The 25,615-nt window shown below is 29.7% G+C and overlaps 4 protein-coding genes across 4 annotated transcripts; 2 read left to right on the forward strand and 2 right to left on the reverse strand.

The window, feature by feature from the left end:
- Window positions 1–1,934: 1,934 nt before the first annotated feature.
- PKNH_1200600 (conserved Plasmodium protein, unknown function) lies at window positions 1,935–8,675 on the forward strand (the record flags this gene model as incomplete). The annotated part of the gene is made up of 1 exon (XM_002260024.1): window positions 1,935–8,675. The coding sequence occupies one exon, from the start codon at window positions 1,935–1,937 to the stop codon at window positions 8,673–8,675; it is 6,741 nt and encodes a 2,246-aa protein (XP_002260060.1).
- An 8,154-nt stretch (window positions 8,676–16,829) lies between these two features.
- PKNH_1200700 (conserved Plasmodium protein, unknown function) lies at window positions 16,830–18,055 on the reverse strand (the record flags this gene model as incomplete). The annotated part of the gene is made up of 5 exons (XM_039113783.1): window positions 16,830–16,931; window positions 17,078–17,148; window positions 17,496–17,512; window positions 17,612–17,715; window positions 17,954–18,055. The coding sequence occupies 5 exons, from the start codon at window positions 18,053–18,055 to the stop codon at window positions 16,830–16,832; spliced, it is 396 nt and encodes a 131-aa protein (XP_038969789.1).
- A 1,184-nt stretch (window positions 18,056–19,239) lies between these two features.
- Window positions 19,240–20,892, reverse strand: PKNH_1200800 (ribose-phosphate pyrophosphokinase, putative; the record flags this gene model as incomplete). Its single annotated transcript, XM_002260025.1, has 1 exon — window positions 19,240–20,892. One exon carries the CDS (start codon window positions 20,890–20,892, stop codon window positions 19,240–19,242), a length of 1,653 nt encoding a protein of 550 aa, XP_002260061.1.
- A 3,045-nt stretch (window positions 20,893–23,937) lies between these two features.
- PKNH_1200900 (regulator of nonsense transcripts 3B, putative) lies at window positions 23,938–24,738 on the forward strand (the record flags this gene model as incomplete). The annotated part of the gene is made up of 1 exon (XM_002260026.1): window positions 23,938–24,738. The coding sequence occupies one exon, from the start codon at window positions 23,938–23,940 to the stop codon at window positions 24,736–24,738; it is 801 nt and encodes a 266-aa protein (XP_002260062.1).
- Window positions 24,739–25,615: the final 877 nt, after the last annotated feature.

Raw genomic sequence — 25,615 nt, forward strand, 5'->3', positions numbered from 1 at the left:
AATTTTTAGTGTGCCAAAGTTTGTGGCGAGCTACCTAGCAAAGAAAAATAGTACATTCCTCCTAAGTACACCAGTTCGTAATTTGTGCTGCGTTCAAGTTCACCTGCTTGTAGGAACAAACACACATTTTTCTGTTAAGCAGTCATATTTCACCTCACCCCTTTTGATCCGCCATTAGAAGAGGTGATCTCATATATAGGTGTATACGCAGCACATATATATTATACACGTGTGTGCATATGCGTATCTCTACAAAACGTTGACACATTTGTCTCCCGAAACGATTTCCATTCACTTGTCATCACTTGAATGTAATTCATCTTTCTAAGAAAAATCGTTTATCTGTTAGAGAACGCGAACTTCTTTAAGTCAGATTCGTTCCTCAAAATTATTTCAAACATTTTTTTCCTAACGCAAAAAAAAAAAAAAAAAAATTATGAACAGCCAGCTGTTTTTGTAAACCTAGCATACAAATTGGTCATACAAAAAAAAAAAAAAAAAAAAAAAAAAACGCAACTTTTTTTATTCCTTGTTCATATTTTTTTTACACGTTTTGATGCTTCCTTCTTGATTTACCAATATTAGAAAAAAAAAAAAAAAAAAAAAAAAAACATTAAAAAAAGACAATATACTTTCTGAAGAACGAAAAGTGAGATATTTCGTTTCCTTCTTAAAACGGTCATAAAAGATGTATATTAAAAATCATCTAAACGGTGACTGCTTCCTTTTCGCTCCTTTTTTTTTTTTTTTTTTTATGGAGAAAAAAATGCTTCGTAATAATTGTAATGTGTATATATATGTGTATGTAAATGTATATATAATATGCATACATTTAACTCATCTTTCATTTTGAATTGAATATGCCCATAAGAATTATAAAAAAAAAAAAAAAAAAAGAAACTTCTATTTATGAAATGTCTAAATCCTTTTTGTTCTTTTTAATATGACAATATGAGTTAGATTTTTTTTTTTTTTTTTTATTAACCCATTCTCCTGTTTGCGCGTATTTTCCTTTTCCGTGTGTAGCAATACGTATTACCTAAATAATATAAGCGTGTATATGCATATGTATGGGCGTATGTACAGAACGGGAAAAGGAAATCCCCCCCTTTGCAATTTAAAGGGAAAACTGAAAAGTATGCACTATAGTGGAACGACCCCTTAAGAAATGATATCTCAGTGATATGACCATAGCGCATTCGTAAATTTTTTATTGCGTATGAGCATGTTTGTGTACCTTTATGGAAACCGTTCGAAGTCAGCTAGTTTCGCGCTTTTAAAACAGTACCCCCTTCTCTAGTGCATCCTTTCCATCGCACCACACACTTTATATAACTCTGGAACATTGCAAAGGATAAGCGCGCATGTATATATATGTACATATACCCCGTGCCTACTTACGTATGTAAATATATTATGTACGTGCAGGCGTATTGGCGCTGCACCGGCCCTGCTCGTCAGAATTAAAAAAAAAATACATGCAATACGTTTTCCGTCAAGCATATAGATTTTCCGAATAATGAACGCTGCATAGTTTGGAAGCTGCCTCCACTTATTCCGTACAGTGCCCTTTGTGTCTCCTGTAACATTTCCCCGTGTTGTGCCTCCCCGGGGAGTTCACCAAGCTGCGAAGTGGAGTAACGACGCAACCACGTGCAAAAGCAAACAATAGAGCAGGTAAAACAGTAACCAGGCAATCAGGCAATCAGGCAGTCATCCATCCACTGAACAACATCGGCAATCAGGAGATTTAAAATACAGCAAAGAAAAATGCTTAACCGCCGAGAATGCATAACGGTCAACCTGCGCTCGTGTGCATAGGGCATGATCGTTTTACGTAGGCATATGAGCGAAGGCGTTTATGCAAATGTACATGATCAACCAGCTGTTTGTTAAACCCCTTTCCCACTCGGTACTAATCAAATGGCGGAATCATGCTCGTAATTACAGAAAACACATTCGAAAAAACCAACAACCCAAAGTATCCAAGAGGGAGTAAAGTGTCAATCAAAAGAAACAACTCCCAAGTGAAAGTCATATCCAACAGAATCACACCATATTGTGGAGACATAACAAAAAGCAAAAGGGAGTTAATAAAAACACGTAAGTTCATAAAGGAAAGTGATAAGATAAAGTACCACTATCTATATGCAAGGAAACATTTATGCCATGGAAAATATGCAAGGAAAATAAAACTTGTTTCCGTAGAAAAGAAAAAAAATTTTAACCATTTGGAAAAGTTCCCCAAAAGTAGAAAGAAAAAATATCAAGTTATAGCAAGGAGAGTTAACTATAATGTTATCTTAAAAAATTCTTATATAAAAAATGTTCCATCTGGAAGAAATTCCTTTTTAGTACATTTAAAAGGCAAGAGAAGGAAAAGCCATATTAAGAGAAGCGCTCGAAAGAATTTCATAAGTGTTCGGGAAGCTGCTTTGGAGAAGGCTAAAGATATAGGTGGGAGACAGGTCCCCAGTCTGCATCCACTAAGCGACGAGTTTCACTTTAAGGTAAAAACAAATCATCACCATGTAACTAGCAAAAATGTCGCAAAAAATCAACATTCTTACGATGTAGAAGCAAATAGTGCAAATTTAGATGGCATAAGTGCGAATAATTCCACGTTAGACATGGTGACCGTCGTCCTGAACAGGGAGAAGCAACATCCCAATTGGCATCTAAATAGGCATCCAACCAGAAAGGCACTTTTCAACACATGTAGCATGCGAACATTAACAACAAATAGTTTAATAGATTCCATTATTAGTTTATCAAACGAGCTGAATAAGACAAACGAGAAAAAAGATGATTCCAAAGATGAATACGACAAAAGTGTACTGCACTATGTGAATAAAATTTTGAGTGATCACAATTTTCATTACGACATCGTTAGTAGTGTAAATAAGAACGAAATAAAGGAGTTAAAAAAAAAAGTAAAAAAATACAATGACATACCAAAATTTTATTTTAGAAAATTGTTTAAGTATATAGGGGAGAAAAACGAGAGCAGTCGTATGTGCGGGAATTATTTACATACCACACATTGTTATAATAGTGATTGTGATGTTCATTACGATGATAGAGACAGATCGAATAGTTGTAAGAGGGGAAATAATGATTACATGCATGATGAAGAAAAAGTGAAAAAACAAAAAGATCCTTCCCCTTCATTTTACACATACCAACGTTGCCATTCGGATAATTATTTTTCAGAAAATCTAAAAGAAAAAAAGAAAAAGAAGAAGAGTCACGTTTATCAGCCCGTAAACCCTGTTGAACGCGCAAATTTGAGCAAACAAGAGGAAAGTAACTATTTCATGAAAAGGATAGGGACAGGAACAAAAACGACAAGTAAGCACCTTACCAATTTGAAGTCCCCTTTGAACCACCAAAACGTGGGTGCGAAGGGTAACCACGCCAAAGTGGGGAATGCATCTAGAAAAGAAGGAATAGTAGAGAAAAACATACCTGTGGTGGAAAGAGCAGTCAGTAGCAATCAAATCAAGCATGGGAATCAGAAGAAAGAAAACACATTGCTCTGTGTGACTAGCGCACCAAATAACCATAAAAATAATTTTCATTCGGACAGCAACCTACTGCACTGCACCAAAAAATACACGCCTACTTTTACAGACCTGAAGAAACATATCCTCAAAAGACAGAACCATTTGAACTATAATTTGGAGAAGGACTATCCGTCAATAGAAAACACCCGCTCAGGTAAATCTCCCAAAATAGAGAGAAGGCTTCGCCAAAAAGATTTAAGAAACGAAAAATGGGCAGCATGCATTGTGCAAAAAAAATTGAGTGTCCATGAAAATGTGGTTATGTGCAGTGAGAAAAAGAATCTGCAAGAAAAAATATATAATTTAAGCAACTTCAAGTTTTCTGAAAATGCAGATAGTAGTTGTATGCTTTCGCATGTAGCGAATGCAAGTATTGTCCCTAGTGTTATGAGTAGCGCTACTTGTAAGCTTAGGGAAAATTCTCTCGAAGAAGTCCCAGGCATTGTTACGCAATATGCACCGGTTCATATGAATAGCGCTGACCGTATTCGAAATAATGAGTGGATATTTAACACTAGTGAAACGCGGAATGCTCAGAGTGGCATCCCAAGTGGCAGAGAAAAAAAGGACAATGGTAATTGTAACTGTGGCATTTCCGAGAACATGTATAACGAGTGCACATTTAGCCTGAACAATGTTAAGAGAAATGATTCGTTGATCAATTCCACCGATGCTAATGCTAGTGATAACGTATATTTTAGTGCAGACAATCATAGTAATCACACCATGAACAGCCTGCACAGCAACAATATGCAATACATGGACAATTGGTCTCGCAGTTTTTTCAAAAGCAGCTACAAGAAGCAGAGTATTATTTCTACCTTTAGTAGTTCAATCAGTAGGCATCGGAAAGATAGATGTGATGTTGCACCACCGGTAGGGATTCTTAACCGGGGAGATCCACCCCAAGGCAAAAGGAGCAACGATGATAATTCGGCCATTCCTACTATTATCCCTTTTCAGCGAAGCGCTAAGACCAAATCTGTAGACGCTGATGCTCGTACTGATTCTGCCGCTGAAAGGGACAATACGGGAGATAAGCAGAAGATAAGAATAAAATCCTCCGAATTGGGAATAAACAATTTGGAAGGCCAGAAAAGTCTGAGATCAAGCGTAAACTCGCTAAGCAGCGCGGAATTGATAAAAACACCAGTGGTATCAAATATACAGAACAACCATTTTAAGGGGATTCCCAAGATAAACGAAAACGACAGCACCTCCTTTTGCATCTTCAAGACAAAACACACAAGGGAAAGGCCCTCAAGTAAGACCCCCCTAATTGTAGACATTCCGAATTTCCGCAACACAAGTAATGAAATTGATTTCTTAGCAAAAGGTAGAAAGGGGGTAAATATTTTTGCTTACAATAGTAGAGACAAAAAAATGAATAACAATGATGATCACAATTTTTTGGTTGAAGAATGTTTGAAAGAGAATGCATCAAAATTTAGAACAAATGAAGATTATGAAAGGTACTGCAATGAAGACAAGATACTAAATCCAGATTACATTCCGCAAGAGTCGAAAAAACTTGGTGAAAATTTTTTACAGAATCACAAGGAGAAGTTTGCATCTTACGGTAACTCCAGTTTTCATTATCAACCCTATATGAGCAATGCAGAATGTGGAAATAGCTGTTTTAAGCAGGACCCACCAGGATACAACCTCTACAATGATCCGAACATGAATTTTATGAATAATATGAAAATTAACGTATTCAACAATACAGCTTCACAAAATACATCTAATAGCACTTTTAACAACGTGGGAATTTACAGCAACTGTCATATAAATTCTATCAACAAGGAGTATTACATGAAGAAGGGAAATGACTACAGCAATGATGTTTTCATAAAATACTATGAGCAATATGCAAATAAAGAAAATGATAAAAACGAGGCAAAGAAATTTAATTACACAGATTGCTACGATTTTAAGAATACCCTTCTTAATGGACTAAGCAGAGAAGACAGCTTCGGCTCTGATGATGATCTAAAAAATGAAGAAAGTGAAATGAACTTTCTGAAAGATTCATTAAACTCTTTTGATAATTTAGAATCTACGGAAAAAAAATATGAAGAGATATTACGAGACTTTAACGGAAAAATACCTCTACTGCATAAAGTGTTGAAACCTCTTCCAGTGAAAAATCGATCGAACAATTTTGACATTTGTCTGTATCTGCTGCAGAAGCATGGAGGAGACCTAAACAATGAAGAAAATATTTGCATATTAAGGGACAAAGAAATTGTTCAGCATAGTGCCATTTATGATGCTAAAAAAGGGTGCATAAAAAGTAATATAACAAATGTGACAAATATAAAATTGTATCACCCCAAGTGGCATAACAAGAAGAAAATTGTGGAAAGGTTGAAAGAACAGAGTTGTTTTAATCCCTTCACCATATTTGGATCTGCTCCGAGTTTGCTCGATTTTGATGAAGTGTTTGACAAAGAGGTGTATAATAAATTCGTTTCAAGGAATAGCCGTAAATCTCATTCCCTGCTGCGAATATTAGCAAAACAGAAAGTGATTAACAACCTTAATGACAAAATAACGGATAAGGAATGGCCACAAGTACACGCATATTTAAAGAAAAGATGGAGTAAAGAAACAAACATTGAACTGAACTGGGCATGCGACCCTTTACTCTATGAAGAACTGGAGTGGTATTTAAGCACAAATAATGAATACCTAAATATGACTGACAAGGTTGCGGATATTGAGGTTTGTTACTGCCCCACTTTGGATCCTAGTTCGTATTATGCATGGAACGATTCCAGGGTTATATACACGAACTTGTGCTACAACAAATCGAAGGAAGATGCTGAGCCGACAAGCCATTCTGTGAAGGACAAGTACGCTGGAAACAAGAACGCAGAACTGAAAAATAAAGATAAGCAAGTTTCCTTTAGAAAGAGGGCAAGCGGGTGTGAGCACCTCATGTTTCAGCAGAATCTGATGAAACAGAAGAAGTTATCTAAAAGGAAGAAGAAACTTTTAAAAAAGAAAAAAAAAATGCTCAAGGAGAAAAACCAAATATTGAAGGAACAAAGTAGACAATTTGCCGCGAACAACGATGTGAACGACGCAGATGTTGGTGCTATAGACATGGAAAGGGCAAACGCAGCCGACGCGCCATCATCAGGAGTTTTTTATATGGAAACAAAAGAGGGATCTGAAAATGACTACAAACATGTGTATTCCTCTCAACATAATAATACGAATTTTTCAAATGACCCGTGCATGAGGATGAGAATCAACATGGACATGGGCATGCGTATGAGCGGATTGAAAAGTAAAAAGCACAACCATGATAGCGCGTATTATCCCAACATATTTTCCACGAAGAAGAAGAAGAGTGTGTACCATAATAAAAATTACGACGAAGATGTCATACCAATTATGACGGTTAATACATCTTTGTACAGGCACAATATGGATAACAAATACAACTGCAACAACACGGCATTTGATTACATTAAGAATAAGGATAATACCATTAAATTTTTTGCCTCTCCGAAGAAAACAAGAAAGAACAATTCAGTTAAAAAATCTATTAACAATTCAGACAGTTTCTATTTCTTAAATTCCTCCATGATAAATTCGGACAACATTTACAACAACAATTTGAACAGCTTTGATTCTAAGGATTCGGGAGATGGTAATGATTCCACATGTGTTTTTCACAAGGATACATTCGATGCTTCAGATGATAAGGTAAAAAGCAAAAACCATGTGGACACAAGAAATAATCCTATCGATAGCATGCAAATGGACAATTTTGACAATGCCCCGGAGAACTTGTGCGAAAATTTCCGAATGAACGAACATACCAGTTATATCAGTAATAACAATATATACGAATTTGGTGGTACCAAAAATCCGTTTGACTTTAGAAAGAATGACAATGATGGGAATGAAAATAGCAGTGGCATGGGCTACTACATGACAAGGGACAATGAAAACTTCTCCAGCAAAGGTGGAAGTTTTTGCTACAAAGGAGGGGGAAGACCTACTAATGACTCCATGCAACCGTTTCACATGAGCATGACGGACAAGTATGGAAATGCGAATAATAATGTGAACATGAGCATATTTAGCAATATACGAATGTATGAGCAGAATTTTAACAAGAACGGGGGGGATCATGGTGACAGCAGGAACAGTCTGAGTAGAGATTATGACATGGACAACCATGGTGGTAGTTCTATGGGAAAGGGGCCCTTCACCAAGAGTAACTTCGTGGATAGAAGCTATTACGACATGGAACAAACGAATTTTTCCTCGAACAAATTCAGTCATTTTTCAACCAGGGAGATGGCCCAAAATGAATTGCAGTACAAGAGCATTTTCCGCACCGGTTTGTCCAACCCAAACTTTGCAGAGCAAAATCAAAGTCAAAACAAAAACGAAACAAAATTTCCCATTAAGGAGTTAAGTGAAAGGTACCCCAGCAAATGCAAGGGGGGAAACGCGGAGTACAGTGACAGCCATGGAAACAATGGCAGCGAAAACCACCACGACAACCGCAATAACGATATGATCAGTGAGGACAACTGCAACTATTTCGAGTGTAAATATGGAAACAGCTCAAACAAACATGCTAATGGAAAAAACAACCAAATGATAGCAGACTATTTTCTCAGCAAGAATACTGAAAATTACGACCCGACGGAAGAAAAAAATATAATAATAAATGAGCAGTATGCCACTGCCGAATCTCAGAAAAGTATGAACAACGCTAAGGTAGACATGAATGCCCTAAAAATTACGAAACAAAATATTGACAAAAAATATATTCTAGAAAAAAAAATTAAAACCAGTATGTCATTTTATACAAATAAGAAAGACACAGATAATTCGACAGTAACTTTTAATTCGAAAAGGTTAAGCAATAGCAACATTATTGTTAACGAAAATAGAAAAATTAGAAGGTACACAAATAAAAAATGTCAGGATGATAACACATCTTTTGAACATTCAGAAAATGACAAAGGACAGGGTAATAAGAAAGGGAGTGTAGAATCTCCTTCTAGCAGAACCAGCGAAACTTCCATGTCTAGCGCTTTCAAAATGGCTACCTCTGTTTTTAAAAAATTATTCTAAGGGAAAAAAATAAAATGGGCATGAATCCACCCAAATAACTGAAGCACGCTTTAAATAAAACTTTTTTTTTTTTTTAAAACAGAATTGACACTAAAGAAACCCTGGTTTCCTTCTTAGCGGGTTACTTATACACATACTTTCTTAAATAATTAAACCTACCAACATTTTACGGGAATACATAGATGTAGTAAAAATATTTGTAGTTCTGGAATGAACGAACCTTCCTCTTCCTTCGTGATTATTCTGTTTTCTTTTTTTCTTTTTTTTTCTTTTTTTTCTTCTCGTCATAATTTATCCCTTTATCTCTCCCCTTGGCCTTTCTTTTTTAATTAAGTTCTTTGTTTAACATTTCAGTCCATAGATATTTTTAATTATTAGTCGTGGATTCTACCTTTATGTAAGCACATGCCAAACGGCTATATATTATTTATGCTGAAGTGTGCATGCATACAAGTATATGCGAATTTATGTACACACTTATATATACGTTTATATATGTATGCATTTTTTTTTCTGTATTATGAATTACCAAATAAAACATTACAAATGGCCTTCTTCACCTCTAAAACAGTGTGCGATATATTTTTATTTATTAACAACTGAATTAAATACCCTTTATAAAAAATAGATCTTCTGCAAACTTTTGAATTTGAAGTTTCGAAAAGTAGCCGAACGGATACGCGTGAAGTACCATTATGCTACACTAACATGCACATCTGTACATATAAGACACTATTGTGTATGTTTATGAGTACGAAAATACATCGTAAAAAAAGTCAACACAAACTGTTGCATGTTAGGTAATTAAAAAAATGTGTAAGATTTTTTAAAAAGTTATTTGATGTTTGTGTATCCCTAGAGGAAGAAATAAATGTTGTCCCCCTTCTGTGCTTCATTCTATATGCTATATGTGCTTAGCTTTCCTTTACCTTTACCATTTATCTTCCCCTTTTTTGAATTTCACCGTATGTCATTCTATGATAGAAGCAAAGGAAACGTCATTACTTAGAAAGTTCCATAAAACCGTGGAACTTTTATATGTTTAAAACATGTACTTTTATTTCCTACAAGAAACGCGAAAAAAATTCTAAAATGTTAAATTTGAAAAAAAAATATATAATGTCTTTTTCTAGCATTTAAAAGGTTTAAAAGTGAACATGTACATTTCGAGATAACAGGGTGTCTTATTTTCGTATTTTAAAAATAAAAATGGTTATGTATAATATGACTAAAGGTTCGAACCGTAAAAGAAAAATTCTCATTTTAGGAAGTTCATAATATATGGAAAAAGTATCATATTATTGTAAAAAATTCTTCATTTTTCTGAAGCTCAAAAATATTTTAATTCTTATTCATTTTAAGGTACAACAAAATAAATAACTTTCATAAATATATGACACATGTTTGCATAATTTTTGCAAATGAATAATCTTTACACTTTCAAATTTACATGAGAAATAAATGTATACGTCACAGTTCTCAAGAGCCCCTTTCAAATACAATTTTTATTTGTTCTATTATAGTCATTCTATTTGAATAAAAATAAAATTAGTAACTCCATGTATAAAAGGAAACGTAAATGAAACTGAGCGCGATAAACAATCGGATAAATTTCATGCTATAGTAAAAGTAAAGGATCTTTTGGAAATGTTATGACCCTCATGCTTTTTCATGCTGTGGGTTGTCTGAGAATAATGAAAAAAAATGTGCAACATAAATATGTGGAAATTTTTTCCTTTTTAATTCTGTTTGTATATAGAGAAAGACTGCTATAACAAAATTTTTACGGAATTTTTAATTTTATCAAAAAGGTAACGTAAAAAGATAACACATCTATATTCCTAAGACAACTTTATTCCTCTCCCCAAAAACAATAAAACGAAAATGTATAGAGCAAATTACATAATTTCATCAGCTGATATAGACAACACGTAGGATGAAGGTAAATTCTTCTATTATAAGCTGATATTTATGACCACTTACTTAGATATCATGCGTTAGAGAGAGCGTAAAGTATAATTTATGTAAATAATCAGGTAAATTATTTTAAAATGTTTTTACCCCTAGACCATATGATAGACACATGTTGTACGTGCTGAAGTATTTTTCAACATGAATAAATGATTTAAGTTTTTATATCAAAATATATTGACCTACTTAGCGTGATGAAGAAATTCTCATTTCATTTTGCATAAAAGTTTAATAATTAACACTCTGAAAGCACTAACTGATGCTTCATTTTTTATTAGCAATAAGAAAGCTAGAGAAGAAACATAAATAAAAGGTGTCATGTTTCTTACCATAAATGCTTAGTACCACATGTGCTAATAAAAACTCTGGATTGTCTAGAAGCATTCATTACATAAAATGTACATTCTTTCTTTAAAATTATCTATGTAATTACAGTATAGTGGTAAATGAAGTGTTTAATAGTTTATACATACTGTGTTATTTTTTTAATTCACATAAATTTATTCTGAAGTGTATCTTTAAGAAAACAGTACTACTTGTATATTACACTAATACTCATTCTGAAATGCATACACTAATATCTTCATTTAAAAGTAAAATCTTTGACATGTTAAAGCTCATTAAGCGACAGTTATGAAAATTTTATTGAGTAAAGAAAAAATGGAACATATAATGTAAAAAAAATAAAAGAAGTACCCAAATACTGGACAAGGAATTTCTCTTTTATATGTTCCCTTAAGTTTTCTAATGAGTATGTTCAAGAAATAAAGGACTCTTTTATTCTTTGCTACAACTTGAAATAATTATTTTCTTTGTAACGCAAAAGTAGCTCATTCCATGATCGTTTTAATACATGGAATAGATAATAATGGAAATTCAATATGAAAAGAAATAATTCTTTCAGTATTTCAGTATAGACATATATAGAAACATCGCCCTATTCCTGTGTTATAGGCTTAAGGAGTTCAAGGTTTCCTGAATGTACCATTTCGCAGCGCGCAATTATATAATCATTTTATTATTGTGAAAAGTTATCCTAACAATAAACATAGAAAATATTAAGTAAAATGACAACTGTCTCTATAGATAAGTACGCTTTCTGTTAAAGGTTTCGTTTATACAATATTTCATAAATCAATTTCTCAGCAAAAAACACACTTCATTTTAAATGTGTAGACAAGAAAATTATCAGTTATTAATTAGATTTATTAGACAAATGAAAAAACAACTTTTAAATAATGTAAATATATTTTTTAAGCTACTTTAAACGTTCATAACATTTTTTCTGGCAGTTTATGCATTTTATGCTTTTATCTAACAATTGTTCATGACGAATTTCGTTCTTATAGCATACTATTTTTGAGCAAAATACAAATACAAGGCGTCGCTAATTATAAATTATTATAAGTATGAATTTTCATTAAAATTTTTTGGACAAAGGGATTTCAAAATAGGTATTAAGTTGCGATAAAAAAAGGATATGTGCAAAAGTTGATTGTTTCTATAATAATTTCTCTTTGGAGTTGATAACTTATTTTTCTTATAAATTAATGCTAAAACTATAAAAAGGATTTACCTTGTGATATTTTAAAAATATTAAAGTATATTAACAATAATAGAACATACTAAGTCATATCCTTAACATGTTAGCATGCTTCTGTTAATTAATTTCGGTTTAATTCGGCATGATGACATAGGATAGACATGTATCGAATTTTAAATTTACGTGTACCTTTGGATGCCCTGTATTTCCTCATTATTATTATTAAAATTTTTGTAGTTATATGTTTTTTCATCAGGAAGGCACCTTTCTTGCATTAATTATAATTCACGGATGCATGAAATAGGAAGCATTCTTTAGTCTAAAGTGGAAAGCGGGGTTAAACATTTACATTTATTCTAATAGATGCTGATTCACAATTTCAAATGTTTTACACCATAAAGTATTGTGTAATAACTAACACAAAAGCTGCAAAAAATGTGAAAAGATAAACATTATAAGGTATAACAAAAAATAACATTATAACATTTCATGAATTGCTATATAAGTGTACATATTGCAAAAATTGATTAAAGCGTTTATGAGATGCAAAGATAAATAACCCTTTAAATGCAATTCATGACAAAGTGCTGTTTCAGTGGATTACACCAACAAAACAAAACAAATCTGAGTTAAAATGTACTTCTTCACGTTACATTCTTACTACAACTTACAATATTAAGCAACATTCTAATGAATTAAAAAAAAATACTACTTTGTTCTTATATAAGCAGTTATAAAGCTGTTGCAAAACATGTCTGTATCATTTTCCCCTGAATGCTACACATTTCATTCGAAGCACTCATCATGAAAATTAGATATAAAATTTCAGATATTTATTAATTCCACAATAATGACCTTTAAAGCCTATTTTTCTAAAGGCAAAATAAATATTATGTTAATTCATATATTATATAATGGAATAAATAAAGTAAGAATTTACATAAAATATATAATTTAAAATAGTATATATTCCTTTCATAAATGTCCATTTTAATTAAATATTACCTGCAAATAAATATAAAAATAAATATATTAAATAACAAATAACAAATAAAGCAAATTAATTAAGTTATAAAAAAACTAAATTCAATTCAATAAAATTAATTAAAACAATAAATAAATTAGTTGAATAAAACAAACCGAGAGAATTAATAACTATTATAATTAAATAATAAATAAATAAAATAATAAAAAATAAAAAATAAATTAATTACATAATAAAAAACAAAAAATAAATTAATTATATAATAATAAATAAATAATATATAAATTAATTATATTTTAATAAATAAAAAATATATATATAAAATTAATTATATAACAATAAAAAATGTATATATAATTAATTATATAATAATATAGATATATAATAATAAATAAAATATATAATAATAAAATAAATATATAATAAAGTAAATATACAATGAAATAAATATAACAAATGTGTCAAATAATACTAAAAACAATAATTAAATTAAAAAATATATATATTATATACAATTAAAATAATAAAATATAAATAAAGAATTAATTAAATATAAAAATAAAAATATATGAATTAATTAATAATAATGTCAATGATTTAATAAATACAATATTAGTATATATAATTAATAATAAATTTATGGTAATATATTATTATGTCAGTAATTAAATAAAATATTGAACATCATAAAATTATTTAAAACATTTTTAATTTAATAAATTGAGTAATTGTTCGTTATAATATTATATTTGTATTTTAAATATTATTAATATATATATATTATATTACATTATGTATTTTTTTTATTTATTATATTTAAAAATTTTAAAGTAATAAATGAATTTCAATTATTTTATACTATAAATCAATATATAATATAATTAAATTATCATTTATTATAATAAATTAAATAATTATTGAAATGTACCTATTAAATATAATTAATTATTATTTATGTTATAATAATATAATCGTTATTTAATTATATCATTTATTATGTTCTTATTAATTAAATTATGTTATGATTGTTATTTATAAATTTAAGACATTATATTCAAATTAGTTAATTAACTAATATTATTTATATTTAATAAATAAATGCAATATATATTGTATTATCCATATTTAATTTATTATTATTATTTTTTTTTTAATAAAATGATAATATAATTAATTGTGTTTAAAATTTTTTTTAATAAAAATATTTTTATTACTATTATATTTATTATAATTTTATTTGATTATTTTAACATTTTAAATATATATATTTATATACTATAATTATTTAATTATAAATAATTTAATATTTATATTAATATATTATATATATATTTCATTAGACAGTAATTAGTTTATATACAATACTATATTAATAAATTAATTATTTTTTATATATAATATATTTATTGTGGTTTCATAATTTAATTAAAATAATATATATATATATATATTTATATTTTTTAACATTTTCAATACACAATTAATTAATTTTAATTATATAATAATTTATTTTTTATTCAGTTTTTTAATTTAGTTATATTTATTTATTATAATATTAAGAATTATTTACTATAGATATATATTATTATTTAAAATAATATTTAGGATTTCTTATAATTTAATGTTAGATTTTAATTATTTGTTTTAGAAAACATCTCATTTTATACTTAAATAAACATAATTGTTATATAATTATATTTATTTAATTTAATTAAATATATTTAATATTTATATTATTTAAATAAGCATATTTATTACTTATAATTTTATTCAATTAAATATATTTATATTATTTAATTGGATGTACTATTTATTTAAATTATTAATTTAATTTTCTAATTGTTTATACTGTTCAAATTATTAAATATGCTTATATTATTTATATGGTTATTTTATTTATTTTTTTTTTTAATATTTTTATTTCATTTAAATTAAGTTTGTACAGTTACTGACATATTAAATGCTTGTTTATTAAATTAAAAAATTATGTTATTTTTTTATTATATTTATTTAATTTTTCTATCTTTCTTTTATATGTAATTTCCCCAATTGTTTTTTGCATTTGTAATTTTTTCTTATTGTCCATTATAATATTGTTTTATACTTTTTATTTTTAATGATAAATTTTATTTATATAATTATTCTTTCACTAAATTATCAAGTATTTTTCATGAATGTTAAAATATAGGACATAAAAAGCCTTAAAGCTATTTTCTATATAGAATGTATAAATTTAAACTATATTTTACGACAAAAAAAGGACGTAATTTATGTTCCATGGTTGTGTTTATGATAAATATATACGAAACAATGTAAATTAACAAAAAGGGAAAGATCACAATTTTAATTAATTATATATACATGATGAGTGTAAATTACTTTTTTTTCTTTATAGAATTGAAATTGTGCTTTGATTTACCAGATCTTATGTTTTGATTGTTCTTAACAATAGAAACATGTTCTAAAGTGTTATTATTGTCTTATATTTTTTGGTAACTAAAATTTAGATGATGCAATTGCTGCATTTCGTTCTTCCAATTGAATGTTTCAAAATTTATTTTTTTTAAGTATAATAGTATACCATTACGTGACACATATGCTATTAATTCAATTAATAGGACATGTTATAAAATTCATTGTCACTCCTAATCTCAATAACTACTGCAAATCCAGCAATCCAAAAAGCATTAAGCGTTTACTTTAAAAAATGATTTTACGAAACATCGAACTATGTAACATCATTAGAAATGGCAAAGCCTTATATACATATGTACATAAAAATAAGGGGAAATAACAAAAAACTCACTATTTTTATTTTAACTGTTTAAACTTTCATAATTCTTCTTAATCTAATTTTATAAAATCCATAAAGCTCTTAAAATATTAAGCCGAAAATTTCAATTGAAAGAATATGTAATATGATTTTTTTTCTTATTTTGCGTGTGTGGAACAAGTTATATCCTTGGGAATTAAGTACACATAATCATATTTTGTGCATCCTACGTTAAAGATACTGTTTCTTACTTTTTATCAAAGTAATAAAATACACGTACAACATTATGTGTTGTAAAAAAAAAATAGAAATAATAGTTTTATTTAAAATATATAATTATGTAAATGGACAGGAAATGGTATAGTAGGAAAATGCTACACGTTATGTCTATATGTGATAATACCGAAAGAAAAAAGAAGTGTGAGAAACATAAGAAAAACATGTCTCTAAACCTTAACAACGTTATATTCTTTGAGTGTAAATTTATTCATTATAGAACGTTCATGAAGAATACATCTAAATGAAATACACAAAAAAATTCGCAAGATTTCATAGAACTTAAAATATCACATTGAACAAATAAATGTTATGTAAGACTGCTTATAATTCTCATAAATTCCTACAAAAACCGATAATTAATTTTCATATAAATGATTCTCCATTAAAGTTATTTTTAATAGTTCCATTTGTTATTTATACAAAAATTATTATATAAAAATTCATAATATAGGAAAACATTGCAATAAAAGAAATAATCATATTAGTCAAATGGCATGAATATAGAAGTATTAATAGTCATACTTCACACATATGCACAGCAAAAGAGTGGACTGTTATATTATATATGTAGTATTGAAAAAAAAAAAAGAAATAACACAAGTTTTATTCGCTTGTTTTCTTGTCTTCATTCTTTTTATTGTATTCTTCTATAAGATATTCACTAAGCGCCAAAATAGGGTTGATGTTTACGTATTTTTTTAGAACCTACATAGGAAAAAAAAACAGCAATCAGATAATACCATTTATGTACTATGAATGTATTCACGAAGTAAGAGAAATGTAAGACTTTGAACAAAGATGTAAATATGTGTTCATAAATATAACATTATGCAAAATAAATCTTATATTACTTCTTGCTGGATTTCAAGTAATTCTGTAGAACTGGCTTTTAATTTATCAGTGCTGAAAATATCTACTTGTTCTGCTTATTTTTCAAAGGGGAAAAATGTATATTTTGTTATCATTTTTTTTATCACCTAGCATAACATTAAATAATTCAAAAGACGTAGATACATCGGTAATTTTCAAATGTACATGTAGTTTATTAGCTAAAAATTTTTTTTTTTTTTCACAGTTTAAATTATACTAATTTTTTTATCATACAGTATACAACGAATTCTATAACTAATAAACGAATTTAGAACAAAATAAAATTTTCTGTAACACGCTGTATAACTATATTAGAATAAGGTATTAAAGGCATTTCTATCTAAAAACTTGTACAACTGGAAAAGTTATAAAAGTAAATATATATATATTTTGTTTTACCAACATTTTCCTCACTCCTAAGAATAAAAAAGAAAAAAACTTTCTTATAGAAAATGCATATAATTATTATGGATATACCCATTAACGAGACTTAGGTATAAATACAAAGACATTACTTTTTGTTGTGTACTCTGATTAAAGGCCGTTCTCTTTCATTATAATCATAGAATACATTAAAGTATTTATGTTTCTCTTTTTCATTATTTACTAATGTAACTAACTATATATGAATATATAAGAGGAAAAAAAGAAAAAAAAAAAGAAAAAAAATGATATTTATAATTGTGTTCTGCTTAAGAGTATAATTTACATATTTCTATTGGAATATCCTTTATAATACCTTTTCTAGTGCCTGTAAAATGAAAAAGAAATAATTTTAAATGATTGCTAATAATAATAGTGAATAAAAAAGAGAAATTAATGATGTCTTATTATACAATTTTGTGTTAGATAATTACAGGCAATAAATATGGGAAGATGTTTTCTTTAACATAATGGCAGTTTTCATCATCAAATACATCTTTTCCATATATAACATTAACAAAATCATCAAAATTCATTTGTATGTAGTGGGAAGTTATAGTTCAAATTAATGGACAGGATGATACAGGAAAAGTGTTTGTCTCTTAAAGTGAAACTTGGAGAACGTAAAAGGCCATTACACAGTATAATTTACTAAATTGAAATACAAAACATAAGATTACTATGTACACATTTTCTAGACATTTGTCCTATTATGAATTCATTTGTAATAAAGAATTTAATAATATTGTATTTCACAAATAGATGGAACTTAATAACTAGCTTAAAGAATAATCAGAAATGTGTGTTAATGTTAATCCCTACTTTCATCTATTTAGAAGTACATTTTTTTTTTTTTTTTTTTTTTTTTTTATGCGTTAAAAATAACAAATTAAAAGTATGCTCAGTGCACGTAGCTCGATACTTGGATACCGCTTAACTAATTACATCAAAGTAGATGTGTTAAAATAGAATCGAGGAAAAAGGTTTAAAAGAAAAATATGCTGCATGCCAATTGAAGATACGTCTATTACAAGGTTTTCAAAAATGAATAGAAGCTTAAATTATTCAAAATTATAAATGCTATATTCCTTAAAATAAAAAATTTTAGAAAAAGAAATTTTATTCATATACAAATAAATGTAATTATAAAAAATGGAAACACTATAATTTATTTTTAAAATACCTTACGAATTTTGCTATAAAAATAAGCTTATACAAAGAGAATACAGCGTTTCGCTTTTCTTCTTAAGTAATTCCCTAAATTATATTTAATTTTGTAATTAAACTAAAATTAGAAGCAGTTTTCATATTGAAATCTAAAATTCTACTTTATCATATGAGTAATTAGACATTTTATTCATTAATAAGACAAATGTAAAGGTAAGTGAATAAATATGTAAATATAAGTGTGAGGGGAGCAACAAATAAATAAGCACAGGTCAGGATACAAGGAAACATATACAAGCAAAATAAAGGAATGTATTACCTTGACGTTGGATGTAACTTATTAAATGCTCTTTTAACTATAGGCATGTTAATATTCTACATTACAAGAGGATAAAAGAAATGTGTATATCTTTTTGTAAAAAATACTTATAATTTGACAAGAAAAAAAAAAAAAAAAAAAAGGTAGATGTTGTGCATTACATGTTAACCTTTTCTGGCATCCACAAGCCTTAATTAGGATAATATAACCTTTTTCAAAAAAAAATAAAAAAGGTTATTTTTCCCTTATTACTACTTCTCCATCTGAGAAATCTTCCAGTGCATTTTGTGATGGTTCGTTCTGAACTCTTTTTATTCCTTCAGCCAATAATTTGGCAACTGACAGAACGTGCAATTTTTCACAACATATATTGCTTGGAATATGTATAGTGTTTGTAGTTACAACTTCATCTATACAGGATTCGTTAATATTTTCGATGCATCCGTCTGATAAGATAGCATGAGTAGCATAAAGATATATTTTGCTAGCTCCAGCACTTTTCAAAAGAGCTGCAACTTTTTTAGATTTTTCGCCAGTGTCCAGAATATCATCTACTAAAATGCAGTCACAACCTTTGATATCTCCAACTATGGTAAATTTCTCCTTTTCAGAATTTGGAGTTATGTAATTTATATTTTTATTTTCTACATTTTTTACGGGGGTTGTGATGGTATTGGTATTTTTTCTTCTATCTTGACTAAATATATTAAAATATTTATTACTAGACGTGTTTTTGCCTTCACTTCCATCATCATTTGGATGCCCTTCTCTACTGTTCATTTCGTTATATGCGCTAGAAACAATCGTTGTAAACCCGGCATTAAGAGAATGCTTTTTCATTCGAATCCAGAATTCCTTCGTCCTTTCTGCTCCATCATTGTCAATCGAAACAATAACTGGGTTTTGAAGTTTTTTTTTTTTAAAATATTCCACAGCTAAGGATTGGGGATTAATATTCATAAGAGGGGGCTGGAAAAGTTTTTCGTCCGTGGAAAATCCCTCAATTCGTGGACTATGTAAATCAACTGAAATAATTGCATCAACACCGCATGCTTGCAATAGTATAGCTATTTCAGGTGCTCCAAGAGAATGGACATGATTCAAATGATCCAATTGCATAGTTTGTCTGGAGTAATTTAGGTATGGTATAACGGCAGTAACCTTTTTTGCAGAAGATCTCCTTAACGTGGAAACGAATAAAAACAATTCCATTAAACGGGAATGAATATCTTTACCACCGGACGGGGTAGAATGAATTATATAAATATCTCTGCCTCTAACTTCATCCATTATTTGAAGGGCTATTTCTCCATCACTGTATTTTCCGACATAAGCTCTGCCTAAGCCTATTCCTAAATTGGAGCATATTTCATTGGCCAATTCATGGTGGCTATTGCTAGAGAATATTTGCATGTTACTATATTCACTTAATTCTTGATAATATTCATATTTATCATCTTTTGATTTTTTCTTACTCTTTCCTGGGTGCATAGAGTCTGCTTCCACGTTGTGGGTGTCCTTTGAATTTGTAGATATTCTGCCTTTATTATTTATTAAACTAAATTCATTTTTTTTAATACTTATGTCTTTATTTTCTAAATTTTCATCTTCCTTTGAATGCACACTTAGGCCCAACATATTTGCGAATAAAATAGTTTTGACTTTCGCGTGACTTCTTCTCCCATTGTGCCCTTGCCTTTCTTGGTTCAAAACTACTGGGTATTCATTGAAATTGTAGTGGTTTGCATTTTCATACACGAAATATACACTTTTCTGAAATTTATCATGATAAATGTTTACAGATTCATTTTTAGCAGAAAAGTATCTCATGAATTTATCCCTGTGTTCGTAAAGTTTCCGGGAGTAGTTATAAATTTTGTAAATCATTATATTGTTCTGTATTACACAATAGGCTTATTTTGAAAATGTTCCCTCATGAAAGGTACATTACACGGATGGTGGGAGATCGATTTACTTCCACGTTATAGGTAAGAGTACGTATGTATACATGTATATACATATGCATATGCCCTTAGCCAAAGGGACCTTTATTTTGTCATGTGTAATCTGGTATGTTTCTCAGCTGAGAATTATTTAATTTACTATATTGAAAAATTTCATTGTATTTGTTACTTCATTAATGGGTGCTCCTTTTCTCTATTCCTTTTCCTATTGCAACAGTATGTATATGCGGGGTGAGCGGGCCCAAATATTTTTTGATGCGTACTTTCTGTGCAAATCGGTTGATTTTCTTTAACCCTTTTTTTAATTGTAGATGTAACAGTCAACGCTTTGTTTATAATGTTATATATCGTACTGTGCAAACCCGTTAAATGTGTTCGTACGAGAAGGGGGCGCTTGCATTTATGTTGCTATCATATCATGCGTGTTTTTTTCAAAGAAAAAATACGAGAAATTTGCCTACTTTATTTGTGTTAAAATTTTGCTATATGTAAGAATTGATTTTATTACATGAATAAATATGTTTGCCGACTGTGCTTCTGTTTCGGCATAATTTGCTTCATCATTTTGTTTGCTTATTCCTATGTTTTTTTTTTTTTTTTTTTTTTTTTTTTTTCATTTTGCGCATGTAAAAGGGGATAAAGATAACTTGCGATTTTCGCACCAAAATTTTGAACGGGGTTTTATTAAATCGCAGTAGTGAAATTTAATATGAACATCATTTATTTTTATGCTATTCAGCTTAAACAAAATTATGATTCAGTGCTATATTATATGTAACACCACGTTACATGTATAACATGTGTTTCAATTTGGCCAAATGTATACAAAATTTGTGGAAATGAAAAAGAGGCAAATTAGAAAAATACACTTCTGTTATGTTTGCAAAATATCAGTTCGCCAGTTATTTGCACAGATAGGCATGTGGAATAGCAATGTCCATGTGTTTATTTACGTAATTGCTAAATGGTTATATGTACGGACATTTTATATCACTTATTTGGGTGCTCCGGATCGCTACTAGCAAAATTGATCAGCATTATACGCTTAAGGCTTTAAACTGCCTGTTATATTTCCCAGACCGATGCGTCTATCTCATGTAAAACTCTTCTGTTTGCACGGCGTAGTTAAACGTTGTATAAGTAAAGCAAAAATTTGTAAGCATTCCGAAGTTTACACATTTTGTGAGTTGAACCAAATGCAAATTTAACAATGGTACAGGGGGTTATTTTCGCGCAGGTGGCACAGTTGTGTGGGGTGTATAAAATTCCCAATACAGTTTACACGTTAATGTTTCCCCAACAACAAGGCCATTACCGACATGGCATATAAGTGAAGGAAAAAAAAAACATCTCTTCAGTAATTCGCTACTGTTATAGTTTAACCAAAAAATGTTAGCACTACTTGGATGAATGCTGGAAAATTCTTTAAGCGTTCGTTTTTGTGAACATTCTCGTAAAGATTGGTAAACGAGGTAACCCACGTGAATAAATACTATTTTGCAAAAAATTGGCTACCCCCTCTAAAGTTTTATTGTTTTATTTTTTAAAAGGTTTACAAAATAAAGCATGCTCTCTCCTCTTGGAGGACAAAAATTGAACCTTTGTAGTTGCGGGTGTTTGGAAAACGTGTTATTTTGCATTGTTTCAGGCAAACACAACACGATTGAAAAAGTTAAAGCCTTTGGCTTGTGAATACTTATAAATAAACACAACATATGGCTAAACAGAAAAACGCTAAAAGTTGAAAAAAAAAAAAAATAGACTCTTATGAGTACAGTGCATCCTTCACAACTTCCGATTTCGCCTTAACGCAATTCATTTTAATGCAGTTTTTTTCTCCTTTTTGTAAAAGACTTTTTTACTCAGGAAAAAGGTCTGGAGAACACTGTAAAGCGGAAAGTCACATATTCATATTGCATATTTGTCGAATATACTCCTTTTCCCTTTAAGCGCCAAGGGGCAATTTCCTACCTTGGCAACATCATTTTTTCCTTCTTTGTTATGAACAGGCATAATTTTGTACATGTTTGGTGAGCGCAAATATATGCCCTCGAAAGACAAGCACAATAATGTTGAAGCAGGCACTGTTGATCTATGCCTCACAGTTCTTTTACTCTTCTTTTTTTAAACCGCTTTAACGTGTAAATCCGCGTAATATGCACGCCACTTCATGAACCGAAGAACAAAATAGGCATAAAAAAACAAGCATAAAAAACGCACAGAAAAAGGTGTACTTGCAGTTCTTCGTATTCCTCATTTGAAGTGATGTTTCTAATGTGCATTTTATTCTCAGAAAAGGGTAATTTTAACTCCGCAAAGCTTTTCATTTTCGCATGTACATATATATTTTCCTTCATCATGGAGTCACTATTTTTTCATAACATGTTTGTAGATTCGTTTGAAATAAAAAAAAAAAAAAAAAAAAAAAAAAGCATTATATGCATGGAGGAACTTCCGTTTGAAATCTATATATTTTGAGTAAGCTCCTTAGAAAGTGCCTTTCTGTGAGGTGGCTTGAAACGTGTATATATAATATATGCATACCTTTTTAACATTTACTGTTTTGACACAAGGAGATATTTTTTCCGCGAACAGTTGGCCGTGTGGGAAACTATAACAAGAGCAATGGCATAAAATGTGCAACTCCTTTCAATTTTTTCCCTCCCATCCTCAAAATAAATAAATATCATTTCTATGAGAAAAGTAAAATGCAGTGCGTATTTAACGTGTGAACACCCGCTGTAAATGCAATTTCTACGCTCCTTTTGGAGGCCTATTTTCGAAGGGAGGGTTCAACCTGCACATACGTGTGAGAACACACCTACATCCACAACAACACATATAGAAGCACACACGGGAAATATATACCTGTAGCATAAACCCAACTATAAGTAGATGAGTACCCCCCCCCCTTTCATACTGTGAAAGAAAACAATAAAAATAATCAAAAAGGAAAAAAAAAAAAAAAATGTATTCAAGCGTAAGACCGTACAAAATATTACAAAAAGTGAAAAAAAATGAAAATAATAATAGCAACAAACAAAACTCCAATGAAGCAAAGAAAGAACCAACCGAACGGGAAGATAATAGCAAAAAACACACCATCGAGAAGAAAAAAAAATACGAAGACTTAAAATACTACGAATGTAATAGAAAATCACTTAGTACAAAGAGGCAAGAAGCAGAAGACCATGATAAAATAACAAGGAATAATAAAACAAATAATAATGCAGACAATAACCATGTTAAAAAATTGCAAAACGAAAAGGTACTAAAAAAAAAAGAAGATATACTGATAACTTTACTGAAAAAGGAACAATCCTCTGTACATAATAAAAAAATCATCATTCGACATTTACCACCAACTTTAAGTGAAGATAATTTTTTTGACTCCTTCCCAAGCAACCTCAAAGATGAATTAGATTATTATTACTATGTTAATGGATGTGTACCAAAAAATCCGGGAGGGGATATAACACATTCACGAATGTACTTATCCTTTAAGGATGATTTGAAGACAAAGGAATTTATAAAAACACAACATGGGAAATTCTTTTACGATTCGAATGGTGGTAAGTTCAAAGCCATGGTATCCTTTGCACCGTATCAAACCATCATACACAAAAATAAGTTAGATGATATGAACAACACCTTAGAATCAGATGCCTATTTTTTAAAATACTGTGAAGAAATGAACAACTCGGAGGAGCCTATTAAGAAGGATCAGGATAACGGTGATCTAATCAATGTGATGAAAGAAGACTTATAATTTTATCATCCCTAGTTGTAGTTTTAAGAAAAAACTTGAAGAATAAAAAATTAAAATATGTAGATCTGCTTGAAGCGCGCACCCAATGGGCTCAATTTGAAAGGTGCGTAAATTTCCAAAGCGGAAAAAAAAGGAAAAAAGTGTTATACTTCTTGAAAATGCCCCCCCTGGGGTGATACCCATAACTATGTCTAAAGCAATGGTAGTGTACCCCACCAATAATGACAAGAACAAATTTCTTTCTTTTTATCATTGGCATTGTTGGAGTCACTTTAAAAAAAATAATTTTTACTTAGCCCATGAAATGAGTTGTGACATATGAGATCCTATTAAATGAATAAGGAATGGAAAAACAAAATAAAAGGGGAGCATATCTAGGCGGAAGGGGGGCGGGGGCAATGCAGGTTGCACAAGGGAGAAAGTGCAAAAAAAAAAAAAAAAAAAAAAAGAAAGAAAGAAAATGGATAAAACGAAGATAAAGCCAATTAACGAAAAAAAAAACATGCATTGATGGTTTCCCCTTTTTTCCACGAATTACTGACCTTTTATCAAAAGAAAGGAGACACATACGGTGACACATACTTTTGCTGAAAAAAATAATAAATAATATATCGTCTATTTATTTTCAAAAATAAACGTCTACATTTATTAAGACGTAACATGAAAATATTTAATTATTACTTCAAAACATATTTTCAAAAAAATAAGGAGCCAAATTTTACAATGTGGGGGGTAAGAAGGAAGAAAGTATGTAAATATGCTTAACGCGTGACATGTACTGCGAAATTCGCATTGTAGAACTGGTGATATATAATATATAGTTACGGAGCAATGAGATGGTTTTTGTGTGTGTATATATGGGGGGTGGGGGAGCGGC

The sequence above is a fragment of the Plasmodium knowlesi genome (genome assembly GCF_000006355.2).
Source record: "Plasmodium knowlesi strain H genome assembly, chromosome: 12".
In the NCBI taxonomy this organism is placed as follows: domain Eukaryota; phylum Apicomplexa; class Aconoidasida; order Haemosporida; family Plasmodiidae; genus Plasmodium; species Plasmodium knowlesi.